This window comes from Thunnus maccoyii, chromosome 9, assembly GCF_910596095.1.
Source record: "Thunnus maccoyii chromosome 9, fThuMac1.1, whole genome shotgun sequence".
Classification (NCBI taxonomy): Eukaryota; Metazoa; Chordata; class Actinopteri; order Scombriformes; family Scombridae; genus Thunnus; species Thunnus maccoyii.
Window position 1 is genome coordinate 17,094,243 of NC_056541.1, and position 21,164 is coordinate 17,115,406.

The 21,164-nt window shown below is 39.7% G+C and overlaps 1 protein-coding gene across 1 annotated transcript in view; it reads left to right on the forward strand.

Moving 5' to 3' along the window:
- Nucleotides 1-19,468, forward strand: part of ntrk2a (neurotrophic tyrosine kinase, receptor, type 2a) — an 85,133-nt gene extending 65,665 nt beyond the window's left edge. The window contains exons 16-20 of the mRNA XM_042420057.1: nucleotides 3,349-3,521; nucleotides 3,726-3,881; nucleotides 4,439-4,523; nucleotides 15,157-15,315; nucleotides 18,384-19,468. Coding sequence (XP_042275991.1) covers nucleotides 3,349-3,521; nucleotides 3,726-3,881; nucleotides 4,439-4,523; nucleotides 15,157-15,315; nucleotides 18,384-18,569 — 759 coding nt within the window. The 3' untranslated portion in view covers nucleotides 18,570-19,468. The remainder of the gene's footprint in view (nucleotides 1-3,348; nucleotides 3,522-3,725; nucleotides 3,882-4,438; nucleotides 4,524-15,156; nucleotides 15,316-18,383) is intronic.
- The last annotated feature ends 1,696 nt before the right edge of the window (nucleotides 19,469-21,164 follow it).

Here is a 21,164-nt window from a genome sequence, read left to right on the forward strand (position 1 = left end):
ATCCAAGGAAAAAAAATATTGCTGATAGGTGTGTTTATGGTGTTTATGTGCTCAGAAAGACATCAGGCTTGGATATAGCTGATGGACTGTTAGCCTACCATGCTAATCCTACATAAACATATGGATGAGACCATATGTTTACAGACATCCGCAGATAGAAACAGATGAAAGAGCAGGTGGAATTAACAGATAATTAGAATAGTTATAATTAGAATTAAAATAGATTCTCTTTCAAATCAAAAATCTCAAGATATGATTGGAAAGTATTGTTCTTGTAATTGCATTTATAACCTTTTTTTTTTTTTGACTCAAACATTGCTTAACCATGTCATGTGATATGCTACTTCAGCACACTTTACCAGCAAATGGGACCACTACAGAAAGTTGCAGACAAACATTTCAGGAATTCACATTATTGACACTACTACTGTCTATCCCTGTAACAAAGGCCACAATTATGCACACTGACCATTTATGATGCAGCCATATACTAGGTTACTAGGTTTTGAACTAGTCTTGTGATGATTTGGGTGTACCAACCCTTTAACATTTGGCAGTGTGTAGACTTGGCACCAGTGTATTGCTGCTGCAGGACGTTGTTAATGTTGACAGAGGACATAAATTAATTGACAAATGTATTCTAAATGCAGCTAAAACTAAAATGCCGTGTTATACTGTATTAACATTACGGTAGAGACACTGGCACTCTTTTGATTCAATATGTAATCTTGATGCAAACTGATTTGCATTTTCTTTGCTCACTTTCTGGATGTTCATTTAAAATTTGTACATTTGCTTTAATTGCTTTTTTGATTTGTCAGTGGAGTTTCTCAACATTACAGTCTGTCACTGTTGTTCAGCATAAAGAGACATGAAGTGTAGACCTGATCCAACTTCAAAGAAAGAACATGCAGTGATTTATATTTCCCCTCATGAGTACATATTTACATAGTTCCTTAAGTACAACACATACTTCCGCTGCACTCTGTCATGCATGTTACATTAAAGAAACATGCTCTCCCCTGTACACCACCACATTACGATAACCTACACATACTAATAGAGCTTAATGGTCCAGATTTTAGAGTCGGCTATCAATCAGCAAGTCAGCCATAATACAGAATGAGTTTTATCGTTACTGCATATTATACACTGAGGTGCCATTGATCAATGGCACACTTCAACATGTGTTGATACGCATAGAAATATGCATGCACACACACCTGTACACACACACTTACACTGCTGCATGTCATCAATCATGCACACCTAGCACTTTCAATAATGCTGCCTTCACACATGTAAATGTGAGTCTCTACATTCCCGAGCTGGAGGATGTTGATTGCTTTTTATTTGTCCAGGGACCTGAATGTGTGCAGACTGGATGACTAACAGTGTAATATTATGGCTTTTAGCCTGGGAATTAATGCAACATTGCATTCAGAGACTCAGAGCATGATAGTTCATGCGTAGCTGCCTGGCTCACAGGAAAGGCTCTGTTGTTACTTTCCTGAGTTCAACATTGATATTGTTTGCTCAGTACTGTAATGAATATTTATTACAGTCTTCATTTGATATATCGAGCAATTCAGTGATTGACCCCAATGGAGCAGCGCATACTGTGTTTGCCAAAAAAAGGAAATATTGTTTTTATCAAATTTTGTGTCCCAGATTTCCTTTTACTGCATAGGCTTACTGTATGAGAAATGGATTTATGGCCTCAGTAGACCATCATGTATGGATAAACAAACAGATATAGTCATACTAAAAGTATGTAGCAGCCCTGAAGCCCTTTGGCGCCACTACCAAATAAGAAACCATTTATTAAGGTTTATAAGTTCTAACTATTATGAAAAGTTTTTTTACTAATCAAGTTTAGTTTATTTATTTAATAATACAAATAAAACATGACACAAAAAGTTAAATGCTAATGCTTTAGATTAGTTTTGAGCACTATAAGAACATTTTTTCTGGTGTTTACCATCATGAAACCTGCTTCGTCTATCAACTAGCTTATTAGCTATGGTTCATCAAGAATTGACCGGTAACCACTTAGCCTTATTGATGATCTATTAACATTTATAACTGCAGATGTGATGGCTTCTTATAAATTCAGAGACCCATTGATATTTATTAATGCATTACCAACATTTTAACTGCATGTTTATGAAATATAAATAATCATCAACCAAACGCATTATTCACAACCTGGTAACCCAAAAGTTGATCATCCTATTGGCTCTAAAGCATTAGTGAATGATTTATTAACCATTGAACCCTTTATAAATTATGCTTAATTAGAAAGTGGTATCAGCATCTGGTGGTATCAGTTTATTTGCACAAAGTCAAACTAAGACAGGCAATCACTCTCAGCATGTGGGAACTTATCAGAGGAAATTCATCCCAGTCAGCCAATCTAGATTTCCCATACATGTTCGATATCGTATATCAAACTAAGATGGGGGCACAGGATTTCATACAGTATCCATACTGTCATAATCAACCATATCATCATCATGCAATATCATATTACAGCCTGTAACGTACATGACCAAGCCTCTGTTTCACGGTACATGTTTGGTTGAGTGTAAGTGCATAGAGTTACAGTCTGTCTCATTTTCTGGCATATCAGCATTCCAGCTACAAGGTTGCAAGGTCATTTCCTTCTTCCTGAGCTTTCTTAGTGACTTCTTCTTGTCCTTTAGACCTTTATTTGTAACATGAGCTTCTATCTGCGTTGTTAGTGCACAGACAGACAAACAAACACACACACACACACACACAAGTTGGAAAGCGAATATATATCCATGTCATACTGTATACAGTAGGAAGACAATCAATTATTCATGTAGGACAAGAAGAATTTTCTATATTTTTCTTCTTTCCTGCAACTCTCTCTCTCTCTCTCTCTCTCTCTCTTTCTCTCTCGCTGTCTTTTACACACACTCTCTGTCACAGATGCTTGTGTTACACAACCACCCTGACAGATTTCCTGATTCATGGAGGGAAGACAAAGATTAGTTTCAAAGGGAACACAGGGAATATAATGAATTTAAACAATGTTGTACTTTGTAATGGCTTACATTAATATAAACTGTCCTATTGTATCGGTCCTTGCTCAGTGCCAATAATTTCACAGTGTGTGTGCTGAGTTGCTGTAACTCACTTTTACAAGGCAAGACACTTCAATTTTTTTTTTTACATAGTGGACATCAGCCAAATAAACTGGAGCAGACTGGGTGCACTGCGAAAGTGACTAATTGGCAATAGTGTACGTGCCATAATGTGTGAGCTTTTCATTTGTCAGTTTATTAAAATGTCACTGTGCATTTCTTTGTGTGTGTTCAGACACTTAAAGAGGCCAGCGAGAATGCCAGGAAGGATTTCCACCGTGAGGCTGAGCTGCTGACCAACCTTCAGCATGAACACATTGTCACTTTCTATGGCGTGTGCGTGGAGAGCGACCCTCTCATCATGGTGTTTGAGTACATGAAACACGGAGACCTCAACAAGTTCCTCAGGCATGGATCTTTTCTTTATTACATTTAAAACCTGTTATCAAACTGGAAGCTGGTAAATTGAGCATGTATGTAGTTTACCTTGTTGAAGACTGATAGCTTGTACCAATATTCTGGTCAACACAAAACAAATGACAGGAAACAACATGACTCTAACAAACATCAACTGAGCGAACATTAAAACCCTCTCTACATGTTCCCTTGTAGGGCTCACGGTCCGGATGCGGTTCTGATGGCAGAGGGCCAGACCACCAGACCTGTGGAGCTGACTCAGTCCCAGATGTTGCACATTGCCCAGCAGATAGCGTCTGGCATGGTCTACCTGGCATCACAGCACTTTGTGCATCGCGACCTGGCCACCAGGTTTATCACTTACTTTATTATCATATTATGTACAGTATGGACTTAATGAATGTTTATTCATACAGATAAATGTATTCAAACCCCTTCGCTGTTTCAGTAAAAGCTCACTTTTAGAAATTTTAGTACATGAGCTCAAATACAAAAACAGAAATACCACCTTAAAATGTCTGTACATGGTTGGAAGGTACTGCTGACAAATTCAATTGGACATGATTTATATTAGCACAGGCTTGGCCACCCATTAAATTGACATTCAATTTGTAAAATCTAACTGTCCATTAAATGAAAGCTTCTCTTTCTGGTCCTCAGTGTTTATAGATGTTCAAAAATACTCTTATTTCCAGAATGCAAGAAGGATGTTAGAATAATTTTAAGTGCAAACTATTCCCTGGATTCAGCAGCATCATGTATGAAAGCTGTTAACATAGCAGAAGTCTAACACCTCACATGTTAACTGGTAAAAGTGGGACTTGCCAGTTCTCAGTATATACATCACATTGCTGTTATTGTTCTGTGCTTAGTTTGCTGCTGCTTACTGTATATTTGCTGTCTAACAGGAATTGCCTGGTGGGTGAGAACCTGCTGGTAAAGATTGGAGACTTTGGCATGTCCAGAGACGTCTACAGCACTGACTACTACAGGGTAGGTGTATGTGTCGATCTCTTTTCTGGCCCTTCTTTTAGCCTCCCTCCTCCCTGCTGCATGGGTCCCTTTCTGCTCCTCCCCTGCATGGGCATGACTGACGGACTCCAGCAGAGTTACAGTAAGACGCTTCCTGTGGGAGGTCAAAACTGAGTACAGTGCAGTGATTTAAATATACATCTAGCTGTATGTAGCTCGCTGTAATGCCGTACTGTGTACAATAGACTGAACTCAAGGGGAGGATAAGTAGCATGCTTTATTATGTGAGTTTTCTAAGTCACACCGTGTGTGGAGAAAGGGTTGTTTCATTTGGGTAATTACTGTAGCATTCTTTGCCACAGTGGGACATTATACAGTAGTTGTTATGGAGTTTTTTTAATATTATAATTTATTCACTATTATTGTATTAAGCAGGTGATTTAAATTCAAGAATCAGAGACCTGGCTAACCAGACAGCTGCATGACAAGCACCAATACATTTTCTTATAATCTCCTAATGCAAATGATAGTTTATGAATTTATGTATACAAAAATAAAATCAGAAACTCTAACATACAGATGGGTGACAAATTAAAGGAGTTAAGGGAGTGGTCTCTTCTAGGATGACAATGCCCACATCCATAGGGCATGAGGGGTCACGGAATGGTTTGATGAGTATGAAAATGGTGTGAATATATGCTATGACCTTCGCAGTCACCACATCTCAAACCAATAGAACACCTATGGGACGGACGTGTTAGACAGCGCTCTCCACCACCATCATCGAAACAAATGGGAATATCTAAGGGAATATCTTTTGGAAGAATGGTGCTCATCCCTCCAGGAGAGTTCAGAGACTTGTAGAATCAATGCCAAGGTGTATTGAAGCACTTCTGGTTGCACGTGGTGGCCCAACTCATTACTAAGCTACTTTATGTTGGTTTTTCTTTTAATTTGTTACCCGTCTGTACTTTAAGTTACCACCTAAGAAAGTTGTGACTGCAAAGGTGTATCCTGTTTTGTATACTGGAGACTTTGCTGATGAAATATTAAATATATGTAGATCTGGAGGCAGTTTCAGTGCACAAGTTGAATCTGAATTTTTCTGTAAACGGGGCACAATCTGTTCAGCAAAATTGCAAAAATGCTTTTTTTTTTTTCTATTATGGCAGCAGTAGCAAAACCATGATTTTTATTCAGATACGTATGTTGAACCTGATATAATCAGTTCGCAGACTGAGGGGAATATGCCACTGTATGTGCACCAATGTATAGATGAGGCTTAATGCAGAGTGAAGGGTCACGTCAACCGTGTCTTATACAGGAATATACAGTACAACAGATCTATTCACAATGCAGGACGTGCAAATCAGTGGAGGGTGGTGTAGAAAGGACCACTCTGCAAAAAGGAAATGGAGTGGAAATGCAGCAGCATTTTAAAAAGAGATGTGTGGGTGTAGATAGTGTGTGAATGTGTGTGTTCAAGAGTATGTATGTGTGTATGTGTGTGTAACAGGGACATTTAGCAGCTCTGCTATGAGTGTCAAGATAACTCAGGGGTACAAGAGACAGCTGAGAGTGTGTTTTTTCCCCCTTCTGAACAGCAATTTGTCACCTTTCCAAAAGGCCAAAATCTAATAAATCGTACTGATTGATTGATAGTGACTGTCAATTTTCCTGCCCTTTTCTCCCGTCCACCGTGACAAACTGACATGAGTCACAGTGACAGAGAACTCTGAAGAAGAAGCAAAGAGAGCGAAGAGAGGGAGGGGAAGAGGAAAGGAGCAGACATTCAATCTATTGAATCTATTTAGACAAATAATAATGTCAGCAAAAACATTCACAAAGATGGTAAACATGTCTGTATAATTCAGCCATGGCACTGATTGATATGTTTCATTTTAGATGTAAATCAGGTCTTTTCATATTTTTAGATAAATATGTTGAACAATCGAGCAAAACTGAGAGAGAAAAAAGAGCTTTGACACTGAGTTTATTAAGAAAAACTTTTCTAGATAATAGCTTCTATCAAGATTTATTTAACCTTACAGTTACTGGAATATTTGACAAAATTATTGCTTTAATAGAAACAACGATGCACGGCATGGCAACGTAAGAAACATAGCTTTGGAGTGCCCCAGTAGCCCTCTGGTTAAGACACATGCCACATAACTGTAATGTCCGTGGTTCAAATCTGGCAGCGGACCTTTGTTGCATGTCGAACCCCCCCCCCCTTTATTTCCTTCTTTCATGACCCCAGAGCTAGACCCCTCTGTTGAAAAGGTCAGAAATACATGATCCACATGGCCACAATTCATCTGTATTCTAAGTGCACAGAAAATGGACTTTTCATTGGTCTTTTTCCAAACACCAGATTAAATTTGGAATAACTAGTTATGCATGGCATCCAATTAAAGATGGGAAAAAAAGATTAAGGTCTCTTCTCTGTGGCTTTTCTTTTGTACTATCTCTGTGTGACGACACACAGCAACCCCCCCTCCTCCTCCTCCTCTTCTTCCTTCCTTTCACCCCACCTCAATAAAGCTAAGCGCCGAGGCTGTAGTCATGGCAACGGACGAAGGCAGTGGCGGTGAAGCCTCGGAGTTGTATCCAACGTTTCTCAGGAAGAAAAGTAATCAGGGAACTTCTGTTTAGTATGCCAAAGCAGTACTAGAGAAAGAGAGAGATGGAAGTGTGGGAGACCGAGGCAAGGAGGGTGGCAAAGACATGAAAGGAGAGAAAGAGCTGGAAAAGAGAGATGGAGGGAGCAGCAGGAAAGAGAGAGGGAGGGGAATAGAGTGGGAGGCCGGGGAGGGAGAAAACAAGACACGAATGAATATACAAAAAGGAGAAAAGGCAGTAATAGAGCGATAAAGGAACACACACATGCTGAGGAGGGAGAGGGCAGGTCTGGAGGCAAGGCAGCCTGTAGAGGAGATGGTGTACAGCGGAGTGAGAAACAGGCACATACTGGAGCTGCAGCTTTAGACAACCACAGAGCAGAATATCAGAGCAAGAAATGACAAAAAAAGACAGGGGTAGACAGACAGGGAGAAACAGCAAAGCAGAACAGAGGTACATGCAGGATGGTGGGAGGCAAGACACACTGATCCAGCCATGTTTCGTGTGTGTGTGCGTGTTAGGGAACCAGTCATGCTCTTGCGTCAGACAGGAGCAAAGATGACTCATAGAGGAATTGGAGCCCCCCCAGAGCTTATGTGTGTGTGTGTGTGTGTGTGTGTGTGTGTGTGTGTGTATGTGTGTATATGTGTGAGAAAATAGAAGCAGAGGTGTAGGACTGATGGGGCTGCGACGACGTCATTGAATCCCCCGTTACGCAATGAACCTGACAGATGATTCAGAAGAGAGACAGGATGCCTCCATTCAAACCTTGAGCCTTTCCATGCAGCCTTTTTTCAGTTTGTGTGTGTGTGTGTGTGGGCACGTGGGTGGGGCTGGACTTGCAGTTGGAGTTGGGGTAGGATGAATGCACATATACAGTATAATACTGCACATTTATGTCTTCTCCTCCTGAACAGTTTGTATGCACAAATGTGTAGGATGAAAGAGGATTTTAGTGTTTGAGCCTGCTGACACACAGACTGTGGCAGCAGGTGCTGGCAACAAAAGCAGAGCTAAACAATCTCTGCAGAGTAATTTGGCTGGCTGATGTGTGTGTGTGTGTGTGTGTGTGTGTGTGTGTGTGTGTGTGTGTGTGTGTGGTTGTTGTTTTGTTTTTTTCTTTGTTTTTTTACAATCCACCTCTGGGTCCCGACCAGCACAGACAAACAGTATCTTAATGGAGCACCTGGAGAGGCTAAAGTGGAGCAGAGCAGTTATCTGTCCAGGAGGAGTGTGCATGTGGACACACAATACGATGCTGCCAGTGCAACAAGATACACATCTACACAAAGATGATACTGGTCAACGCATATTAATATCTACCTTGTGGAGAAGCATCTCTGCTCACAAGGAACTGTGAAAAAAAAATCATTTTACAAACTAAACTGATAATTCTAGATAATTTGTTTCATCATATATACAGTTCAGGACACACTTTCTCATTCACTTGAATTCTTACTGTGCCTTTTAAAGTAGTTCTATTATCGTTATTATTATTATTTAAATACAAAACCATTTATCACAATTACATAAAGACACATAAACCTACCATACATAAAAGTGGACAACAAACACACAAACAACTTAAATCATGATGCACATGTGACCGACATTCCACATACTCAATCCATTAAATTCACATAGGCACAAGTGACATTTCACATATGAAATATAAAACTTCATAGTTAAAAACATGAATTGCAAACAAAATTCTCATATCAAGACACGTTGTCTCACAGTATCATTCTTCTGCCTTCACTATGCATGTGGATGCAGCTTTGCAGACAGTCAACACACATCCAATAAAGGTTAAGGCTGTGTCCGAAATCACTCCCTCATTCACTCATTCACTACTCGCTATGTAATAGACACTAATTTGTTTGCTTAGTAGTGAGCAGCTCAGTTGCAAAACGGTAATTTTTGCAACTTAAAAATGTGGAGTATTGCATTGTGGGATTGTTAGCAGAAAGTAGTGTATAGTACGTGCCATGGACACTACATTTTTCAATCTCGTTGAATTTTCTGGGCACTATATAGAGGATGATTTACACACTACTTGGATACTCACATAAAATTGCAGAGGGTACATTTATATACACTATATAGCCTAGTAAAGAGAGAATGATTTTGGACTCAGCCACAAAGTTGGTCTTTGATGTCTTTACTGGAAGCGATGTTCAGCATTGCTTCCAAAATAATATTCAGCAACAAATTTAATCATATAGCAATTAACAGAAAAAGATGCACATAAACAAGAATTAGACCAAAGTCGTTAAAAATAAACGTTAAACTAGTTGTCAAATGAGTTACTGCTGCCTTGACACTCATGCCACAAAGAAAGAAAGTAGGCCGATTATCAGAGAATTAGATCCATTCAGACAGCTAGTATAATCACTAACTTGGTTAGTAGTAAACTGATCACAGACTAACTAAATTAACAAATCACAAATCACCAATCACAAAACAGCTGTAATAAGGAGAGTTATAAGATAAAAGCCAGCTATCAATAGTTGCTTGGTCACAGAACTGACGAAAAGGCAGAATTTTACAATGTCAGTTAATCTGCTGTGGAGCTGTGTCAACAGGGGTTGCTACTAGCAACTGAACACTCAACTGAAACCAAATGGCAGGATAGTTAATATCTACGTCAGAGGTGTTGCTATTTTTTTTTTTTTACAGTGGGCCATAGTGACAGATCTCAATCATCAGGGGGAGCGCAATGAACTGACATGACATGTATGTGTGCTGCAGATGACAAAAAACACTCCTTCAGTGTCTATGAACACTGTCTTATGCTTTGAATCCATGCAATTTCGTATGTCGCTTCAGCTAATCTTTCATCTTTTATTTGTTTATTGGTGTACTTTTAGTGGCAGTGTCACTAAAGTAAACAACAGCACGTAGTGTAAACCTACAGTATTTGTCAACCATTTTGCTGTATCTGAACAGTAAAAGGAGAACAGGCTCATTACTCCAGGGAAAAAATAAAACCAACACACACATACACGCACATGCACGCACACATACATACACACACACATACACCAGCATTCTTGGAAAGAGTTTTTGTTTCCATAGGAACACAGAGGGCAATTAAGGTACGATTCCTGTGTAACATAGAGTGGGCGGAGTTAGTCACATAAGCCCCGCCCACACCACATCCCATAATGCTTTCTTTTTAACTAGTCCAGTTGCCATGGATACCACAGCCTCCACGAGGTCACTACAGAGAGCCCACATCCCTCCTCTGCTTTATTGTACCTCTTTTTTTGTTGTTGTTGTTGTTAGGCTTTCCTGGAACACTCAGGCAGCGGTCTAGCTGAAATGATGCATATTTATAAGCCAGAGAGGGAGAGAGACAGACAGGCGGGCTGAGAGACAGTGAGAGAAGGTGAGAACGAGTGAGGGAGAGAGAGAGAGAAGGGTACAGCAGAGGAGACAAAGACAAAGAGGACAGAGCCACTTGACAGCAGAGAGAAAACAGAGAGAGAGAGAGAGAGCTGATGACAGAGAGAGATGCACCGTCTCTACCTCACTGAATATTTTTGAAAGTGTCGGGTGTTCAGACTGCTTCACTATAAACTTGACTGTCTTAATATTTGATGTCCTCAGGACGCAATAACATTTAATCTGAGGCTTTCATTTCTTGCTCCTCCATTCATTTTATTCCTTCTGTTTGTTTTTGGGTTTTTTTTTTTTTTTTACCAAATTCTGAAAATACTGCCCCTTTCTCTTCTCCTCATTCCCTCCTCTCGTACACACTCGCTCAGATATGCACTCAGATAGCGTACACACACACACACATCTACAGACAGTTAACAAACATTAAAAAAAAATGTAGCCCAGCAGTTCAAGAGCCCTGTATTAATATTTCAGACCATCAGGGGAAATGATCAGCCATGATGAATAAAACAAAAAGACTAATGGGTGTGAGCAGATCCAGACACATCAGTGAATAAATGCTGTCAGAAAACAAGAATAGAATACAATAGAACTTAGTAGTATAAACAATGAGTTTGCATTTGAAATCTTTAGAGATCAAAGCAAAAATATACTAATTAAGGATATCCAAACATGAAGAAAAAACACGTAATTCTGCCTGTAGGTGCACAGCTGAGCCTCAAGTGAGCCACACTTCCACTAAAGGTCGACAAACCGTTGGTCTTTACTGATTAGCAGAAGACTGATCACAGAAAAACTATATTAACAAAGCAACAATCACAAAACAACTAGTTCCAACTGAAAATACTTGATCAAGAGCATTTGGGGAGTAGATAAAAGGTGTCCGTCAGTATTTTCTTGGTCACAGATCTGGTAAAAGAACGATGTCATGGTTAAATTGGAGAAAACTGAAACTGCTATTGAATTGTCGGTAGTGGTTGCTACTAGCGACAGAACGCCCAACTGAAACCATCTATGTGTAGTAAAGCGTTACACTGTGTTTTGTGTAGTATACACAATACATAGTGTAGAAATGTGTAAACTATTTGTTTGTTTTTTATATTGCATTCTGAATGATCACTTTGTAGACCTTGTAGCACAATGCTTTTTCAACACTGTATTTCTTTATGTTCATGCCGATTAAAAGCAAATGTGAATTTGAGAGAGACAGGGATAAAAAATGCAAATGAAAAGCACACAAGAGGAGGGAGACATGGTGTTACAGGGAGAAAAGCAAGGGGCTGGTTATGAAGAGTAAGAGCTGCAGAAATGAAGACAGATATGTTTCCCCAGACGTACCGGTGAACCTGATGGCTATCTGTGCGACTGTGCACATTTTATTACTCCATTAAATAACCCACTGACTAACATAGAAACAGGCCAAGTGTGGGTACCAAGCCATTAATAACAGGCATAAACCACAGAAAATGGATTGCACTATCTTTGTGGAGCAATGGAGTCCAGATCACTGGGTAGATTCGTGTTCAGAGAGGAAGTAAAGAGAGAGGGGAGGCACAGTGGAGGGGGCGGCAGGGTTAGGTTTCATTCACTTTCACGGCAGGTTTGACCCCTGAAAGGATGGGTTCACAATTTTTCAAATTTGTCTTAAAGCAATAGTCAGGTGCCCAAATGGCCTTTCAAACAGAGTTTTCCTGCTGTGATCAGCCCTCCTGTTCATACTGGCCATAAAGAGATCCATTCCTAATGTACTCTCAATGTAAGTGATGGGGGACAAGTTCAGTCCTCCTTGTGTCCAAAAATGTATTTAAAAGTTTATCTGAAGCTAATTTGAAGCTTCAGCAGTCCAAATTTGTCAAATCAAGTGGATATCTTTCAAGTTAATGACTTTTTAGTGCCAAATTCACAGTTTTTGTTACTCTCCTTCCACTGCAGCTCAACAGTGAAAAACTGTCCAGGGAAACAAGAAGAGAGAATTTTATTCTAAAAATAAAATAACTTTGGAAGGTATCCAGTAGACTTGAACAACTCAGACTGCAGAAGCCTCATATGAGCTTTTGATAAACTTTTAAGTACATTTTTGAACACAACCAGGACTGTGGATTTTGTCTCAAAACACTTACAGTGTGAGCACATATGAAAAGGATCTTTTAATAACCAGTATTAACAGGAGGAGCGATTACAGCGAGCAAAACCTCTTTCAGTGTTCATATGGGCATCTCACTATAGTTTTAAGACACACTTAGAAGAATTGTGAATCTATCCTTCAAACCTCACTGGACTGAACCTAATTTTTAATAGTTGAGATCCAGTTTCCAAACACCAACTATATGAAGCTGCATTTTGAAAGAAATGTGCACAAAATGATGCACAAGACATCAAGAATGTTTCCTTTTAATAAACATGAAATCCTTGGTATGAGTATTTCTAGGGCTGCAACTAATGACTATTTTCATTATCGATAAATCTGTCGATTATTGTCTCACTTACTTACTTACTCAATTCGTTGTTTGATCCATAAAATGTCTGAAAATGAAATGGTGAAAAATGTTGATAATTGTCTCCCAAAAAATAAGATGACATCTTCAAATGTCTAGTTTTGTACCGACCAACAGTTCATAACTCAAAAATATTCAGTTTACTGTCATAGATGACAAAAGAAACCAGAAAATTTCACATTTGAGTGGAAATTTTCTTTAAAAAAATTACTCAAAACAATGAATTCATTATCAAAATAGTTGGCAATTAATTTTAATAGTTGGCAATTAATCAATTAGTCGACTAACGGTTGCAGCTTGAAGTATTTCCCAGTGTAATCATCTTATAGCTTTAATTACAGTCTGAAATAAGTTGATACAAAATATATGATACTGTGTAGAATAAGGTGAATTTTCAACCATAAAGCTTCTTAGTGGGAAAGATCATCAGTTAAGGGATTAACAGAGGAACTGTTTGTTGTCATGGCTGAGTGACATTGCCAACAAATTAGCATGTGAACACATTATAGCTTTTATCCAAACATAATTACATGGCAGTGTGTGCTTGAGGACTGAGGTGCTCATTCACCTTTTGTCACTGATGAAGCATGAAAAGTTTTTCACGCTCTGACCTCTGCTGTTAGATTAACCTGCCTCTGGGCTGCAATCACGGTGAAATCGGTGAAAATCTCAGCAGAAACGAGCTGCCAGTGTATATGAGCGGTAAAAAAAACAGAAAATGAATACAACGATCAAATAGGCTCCAAAGGCTCAGTTCAGATTAGAGCTTAATGAAATGACCAAATGTTTCTCTGAGCGCCTGGGTTCCTGTGTAGGATTAGCTGTTGATTTCTGCTCGCCAACAATTGCTGGAACTCATGGTGCTGTCTGATGCTACAATTTAAGTAATAATTAAATTATTCTTTATTCAATTAACTCTCCATCACATGGGACATCAGCAGTGTACATGTACATACTGTATCAGATATTTGCGCAAAAGACTGCTAACATTTTGCTGACTCACACAAACTGGCTCATATTTTATGGCATACAGGTGACTTTTTTCTGATACAGCAACTGAAAACATCACATTGATCAGCTTTTTGTGATCTGCACTCTACTGATTAGTGCGTCCCTCATGTGCTCAATGGTATACCTCCTTTATTGGAGGGAATATAAAACAACTTCTCCCCAATATACCTTTCTGTTGAAGGGGACATATTATGCTTTTTGTGATTTTATGTTGGATAATGTTGGATGATGTTGGATATCTGTGTTATGTTATGTTATATCCAGGGCCTCAGCCTAACTCTGAACGCTTTGTTTCTGCCATTTTTTTCTACTTTGCACATGCCCATACATGGCCGTCCGTTCCGTAGCCTTGGTTGCTAAGGTTGTTGCTTAGGTTTTTCCATGTGTTGTTTACATTGTCTGCTCTCAAATTTTGAATCGGATTTGAGAAGTTGACATTTTGAGTAAAGAACAAGAAAAAGAAGTGGAAAAAAGTAGCCTCCATGGTGGCCAGAAGTCGGCCGTGACAGAAACTAACCAATCAGAACAGAATGGACTCATCGGGAGGGGGGCCTTAAAGAGACAGGAGCTGAAACAGCCTGATTCAGACAGAGGCTGAACTGAAATAAATAAGTTTTTTGTGAATCATGCAAAGATATTCCAGTAGAGCCAGAGATTAAAAATATAGACCTGAAAATGTGCATATTATGTTCCCTTTAAATTGAAGCATGCACTGATCAGGTGTGAAGTGTCCTACAGTCATGAAATGATGCAATCTACTGTGCCATACACATCAAACCTCACTCATTTAATGCCTCGGGCAGCAGTTTGGAGGAGTAAAATGTTTGCTACCTTAAAATATATTGAAATTCCTTACTGAACCTGGTGAGAAATCTGAAAAGCTGCGTGACCATGAATGCATTTGAAATGCATTATGTGCCAGAACAGAATAGAAGAGAATACAATAGAGTAGAACAGAGCTCTCTGGTGTACATGGTTGTCTGTCAGATTATGGACACCGAAGCCTACAGCTCCCTAAATCTTCATTTAATTTTCTCCTCAGTTCATTGCAGTTAATGCTGACTTTATTCTCTCTCTCTCTCTCCCTGCGTGTGTGTGTGTGTTTGGTGTGTTTGTGCTCAAAGGTCGGAGGTCATACCATGCTGCCAATCCGCTGGATGCCCCCTGAAAGCATCATGTACAGAAAGTTCACCACAGAGAGTGATGTTTGGAGTCTAGGGGTTGTTCTCTGGGAGATTTTCACCTATGGAAAACAGCCTTGGTACCAGCTCTCCAACAATGAGGTACGGCAATGTAATTTACATAATATAAATGTGTCTGTTTCCTCCTCTAAACACAACAACAGATAGGAGAGTTATGCTGTGAACAGGCGTCAACCTTGTGAAGGTAATTGATCCATCACATTGGAATAATCAAAAGTTCAAAGCTTTATGTTACTTTATATACAGTAAATGTTAGAAGCACCTTCAGCTTAATAAGTGATAACAAACAAGATCTTGCAGCCCTGAGATATGAGAAAACAGCCCTTCAGTTAAAAGTGAAACTAAATATTTGATCAGTTTTTTGTGTATATTTCCCACAGGCATACATTTTCTGAATTCTTCGGCCAGAGTCATCTCATTATACAAAGCTAAGGCAAATCACTTACAAACTCAATAAGTTGTTTATCATTTCATTGTGTCTTGAATTAATGGTGAGGCGGGGAACTCTGAGCAAGCTGTGCTTTATTCACAAGTGAAAAAGAAGCATGACTGCAATGGAAGCTTTTGCTAGACTGCTGTGCTGGTTTTGCTCTGCACGCCATTCACAGTGTGGCAGGAGGGAAGATGCTGCTGTCAGGGCATCACCGTCAGAATGGTACAGGGGCAGATGTGTCTTTTTTTATTTTTCTAGAGGAGAGCAATTTGAAAACCCCTCAAAATATCCTGTATTTTTGTCGTGGATCAGACTGAATGTAGTAGTGGTGGCAACAATACAACAAAATATCCTGCTCTTTACTACCCTGTCTTCAGAGATACAATCAATAGATTCACTCTAAATAAGGATTTATACCAAGAATAAATGCTGCAACTCATGGTTGTTTCCATTATCAATTAATCCAAATATTATTTTCTCAATTACCTTTGTTGTTTTTTTTAAAAAAAATCCTCAAGCCCTCACATTGTTTATTTTGTCCAACAAACCAAATGATACTCAGTTTGAAATCATCTAAAACAGAAAAAAACTGGGAATCATCACATTTTAGAGGCAACTGGAACCAGCAAATTTTCAGCATGACTGAATTGACTATTTAGAGTCTAAGAATAGAGGATGCTGTATACTGTACAGATCAGCCAACCCTGAATATTATTGGATCATGTGCGTGTAGCCTGTATCAGCAAAACATACACACAAAAAAACAAGTAAGCAAATAAATAAGTAAGTAAACAATTGGCTGTGTCTTCTGAATATTTAATAACTCTTACAAATCATCCCTGTACTAAGGGCTTGACCCAGTTTCCGGAAAACGCTGCTGTGTAGGAGCCCTTCAACCTTTCACCTCAACCTTAAACTCAACCACATTACGACCTCAACTCTGCTTACAGATTTCCTTTTTTCTCCAACTCACTCTGGTTACACCCAAAATTAACCTTTAGCCTCTTTTCTTTCCCATTTACATTTATTAAATCTCTCGTGAATTGCAGTTCACTCACCTCTTGACCAAAAGCTCAGATATCGTCTTAACAGGATATAGAGGTTTGTTCTAAAATGAGATATCTGTTATTTGTCTACTCTCACAAACTGATTGCTATCACGGAGTGAGAAAGTGTAGGCAACTGCTCGATTGGCATAATGATGACACTCTTACAGACTTGATACTTAATTATATAGAGATTGAATGATAATCTGCATGTATTGCATTTTCTTAAAGGACCAGTGTGTAAGATGTAGTGGTGTCTAGCAGTGAGGTGGCAGATTGCAACCAAATGAATACGCCTCCGAGAACCTACGGTGGCTGTGAAAAACGCAAAAGGCCCTTGTTACAGCTGTGTGTGTTCCCTGTGCTGTTTGTCCTTTTTCCTCTCCTATCTCTTGCTCCGCCCAGATCTTCTACACTTGATCAGTCCTCAAAGAGATGCACCTGGTCCAGGAAAAGAAGTGAATAAATGCTCCAGGTTCCTGTTGCAGGGAGAGGCTTCTGGTTTTTGGGCTGCAGGTCTTGCTGCCTCTCAGCCTGGGATTTTATTTAGTGTTGCTGTTGTCTTTTGAATGTCGTTTGTAGTCTTAATTTAGTGGCTTGGTTGTTTTGTATGTCTTTATGTCAATAAATCCCATGGTTTGGGTATTTTAAAAGGTGTTAGAGTTTAACTTTCGGTCAATGGTGGAGTGTTGTTCATCCCATAGGCCGACTAAGGTTGGGGTGTAACAGCCTTCTCTAGAGCCAGTGTTTAGTTTGTCCATTCTGGGCTACTGTAGAAACATGGCAGTGCAACATGTTTCCATAGAAGGGCACCCACTCCCCATGTAGATATAAAGGGCTCGTTCTAAGATAATGAAAACACAACCATTCTTATTTTCATAGGTATGTTTTAATTATACACTTATTAAAACATCCTGAATATTATATTCCATTTCTGCCACGTCCGTTCCGCTAGATGCCACTAAATTCTACACACTGGACCTTTAAATGGCTATAAAGCTATTTAGAAGACACAATTGTTTTTTGAAGCTTAATAGCAGCCATTAGTTCATTAATTAGCATTCCTTCTATGCACACAGCAGGGTGTATTTTAACGGTTGAGGAAATTGTAAAAAGCTTAATTATTTTACAGGCTAATAATAGTATAGATATTCTCCAAACCGTTGTCAGAGAATGATAAGGGCTCCTTGTACTGACACCTGAGGGGAGCTCTCTTATGAATACAGTAGTTTAGGTTTCAAAAAGTCTGCTCTCCTTGATCCTCGTCCTCATCCTAAAGTAGATTTAAAGCTGAAATCTTTGCTTTACAAATTGACTGAGTGTGCTGAAACACTAAATTAATTGTATGGGTAGGTAAATGTATAGCTGGAGACTTTCCTCTTACACTGCTATCGAGAAATGTGTCAGATTTGTCTGGTTGACAGATCCAATGTTGCCCAACTTCATCACTTCAGTAAATAATTTATTCACAGTGACATTTTTATTGTATGCTGCTGCAGTGAGGTGAAGCAACTTTACTGAGCAGATGCTTCATCATCTTCGCTGGAGCTTGAAAGTGCAGAAAGTTGCCAATTTAAGCTTGGATTGATGGAGATGTTCCTGTTTCTTTGTTCTGCAACCTCTGACGGTTCATTTGATTTTCTGTCTTTCTTTCTGTTTCTTCCACTCCAGGTGATAGAGTGTATAACCCAGGGCAGGGTGCTGCAGCGCCCTAGGACCTGTCCTAAAGAAGTGTACGACCTGATGCTGGGCTGCTGGCAGAGAGAGCCGCACATGAGACTCAACATCAAAGAAATCCACGGTCTGCTCCTCAACCTGGCCAAAGCCTCGCCTGTGTACCTGGATATACTTGGCTGAACACCGGAGGAGGATGGAGGGGAGTTTTCGGACGTGTGTATGATGTCTGAGTCTGGATTGTATTGTATGTAAGCGTGTATGTGCATGGGTGTGTGTGTACAAGGACGGACCTGGTGATGAGGTGTGTGTGCGTGCGCTGTACAGGATGTGAAGCTATTATCAAACTCTTAAAGGCAATCAAAAAATTCCTCAACTCATCCCCAACTCCCTTTCTCCTCCCAATTTCCTCTCCTTTGTGCATCTCTACTCCTTCCCCCTTCCGTCCCGAAGAGACATTTACTAAGAGTAATTTAACTTTGGAGAAAAAAGGCTTCTCTCTTCTTTTCAAATGCTTTAAACTGACTGGGGCTCAATTGATCAAACCTGATTAACAGGAATTTAGTGACTCATCGTGAGGACCGAGCAGTGGTTCCCTCCCTCGCTGCCTGTCGGACAACAAGACTCTTTTGAACATCCGGAAATTTCACCAGAGTAAACATGGAGACGCAGCTTGGGGAGGATTTCTGGAAGCTTCGATCCTTTGCGTGTAAATATGAGACTGTGCAACAGTGAGACGTTTCAGAGGAAATGGCTCTGTATGATGTCGAGCCATAAAGACACTGTGTTTTCCCCCTCTCACCCTGTCTGTCTATTTATCTGTCCGTCTGTCTTTCTGTCTGTCTCTCAGAACTGTACATGAATATTAATGTCAGCATTCATCCAACACAGCTTGTGGAAAAGACTGGACAGGTGATGATTAACATTAGACTAATGACCCCAAAAAATAGAGGGAAAGTAAACACAATCTGGTTTTCTTGCCTGTCAGATGAAATTAGGAGGTGGAGGTGACAAAAGAGGATTTCTGGTTGGCCAATTTCACAAACAATAGGGTGCCAACTGAGGCTGAACTGAACTGCTGTGATGAAAAAATAATTATCATGAGTGTTAAGGAAGAAGGCTGACTTGTGAATGCCGAAATGTAAAAAAAAAAAAAAAAAGCTTGATCTATCTGGCGCTGATCTACAATATATCAGATCATAATATGGATATATGCACTCATATCTACATACTACATTTCACCACTTTTTTCTGTTACATATTTACGTCATACAGCACAGGGTAACATGATGACTGCGTTTTTTTCCTCCTCAAAGTGACAGATGCTTCACTTGTGATGTCAAGCGATCATGTCAGAGGTCAATTGATCCATTTGTCCGCAGCTGTCTGACAATTGTGAGATCTTGGTGTTGGGGGGGGGGGTGTAAAGGTTACTAAGGGATGCTGGGTTTTGAGTGGTCAGATCACGGTCAGATGTGTGGGCGGCGGCGCAGTAGAAGGTGTGGTTCATTTGGTAAACCCATATTAAATCATCAAGGCTCTCAGCACTCAGACATCCTTGAAAACCACATCTGTGCTGGAGGGGATGCATAAGAGAAACACACACACACACACACACACACACACACACTTACACACTGTATACCTTATCCCGTCATGCTTCCATCTCCATACACACACACGCACTGAAAGACACTCAAAACGGTCCGAGAAGGAAATTGAATTGTGCATGTTTTATTATTTGAGCGGTGCAGTGCTTTAGCCAGGCCCTGTCCTCTGTAATGGTGTAATGTATATTTCATTACAGCCTAATGGGCTCCATTAGCGCAGTCTCCTCACAGACATTCAAGACTTATTGTTTTATGGCTGAGAAGGAAGGATGGAGGGATGGAGAGGAGAAGAAAACAGAGAGACAGAGGGGGGACTGGAATGAGTAGAGGAGCAGTGGAGAGGAGAGAAATAAGAGGAGAGGTAATAATGCATATTGGGTAGAAATGGAGAGAAAGGGAGAGAGTTCAGAACGGATGCAATGGAGTAGAAAGGAGAGGAAGGCGACGGGAGCGAAAAGGTACGAATGGGTTCATGTGGAGAAAGATGACAGAGGAAGAGAAGATTGTGGGGCCGGAGGGAGAAACTGAGGAGGTGTGAATGTCCTCAGGGAGAAAGTAAGAGTGAACATCCATCATTACTGTGGCCTGCAGATGTTCTGTAAGCCACAACTTCAACTTCACACTCCCATCACATTCCTACAGCTGCCCTCAACCACATACACACACAGACACATAAACACACATTTTACTGGCAATCCACCGACAGATTACACCGAAAAATAAACTCAATAATGCACCAGACATCCCCATTATTGAGAACCACTTCACTCACTTACAGCTCACATACTGTATCTGGTAAAACGCTTACCGACATTTTGTATATACAACAGCTCACATGCATGCAAGGAGACACATTTAATGTTTTGTTTTTGCATTTTTACTGGGGCATATTTTACTATTTACAGACATATTAAAAGAACAAAAGTCATAATCACTGCGGTTCTCACTAACAGCCATTTTATTTAGATGTCCATATGAGAATATGATCTGGAATTATAAGTCTTACTTGTTTATTAACAACAGCACTTGATGGTATTGATGTTTGTGTACTTGAAAATTTTTGATTTTGTTGATTTATAGTCATTTAATTTATAAATTAAAAAGCATTTTGTACATTTCTTTCTATATCTAAGGTTGCCTTTTGCAACAACAAACTGAACTTGGTTTA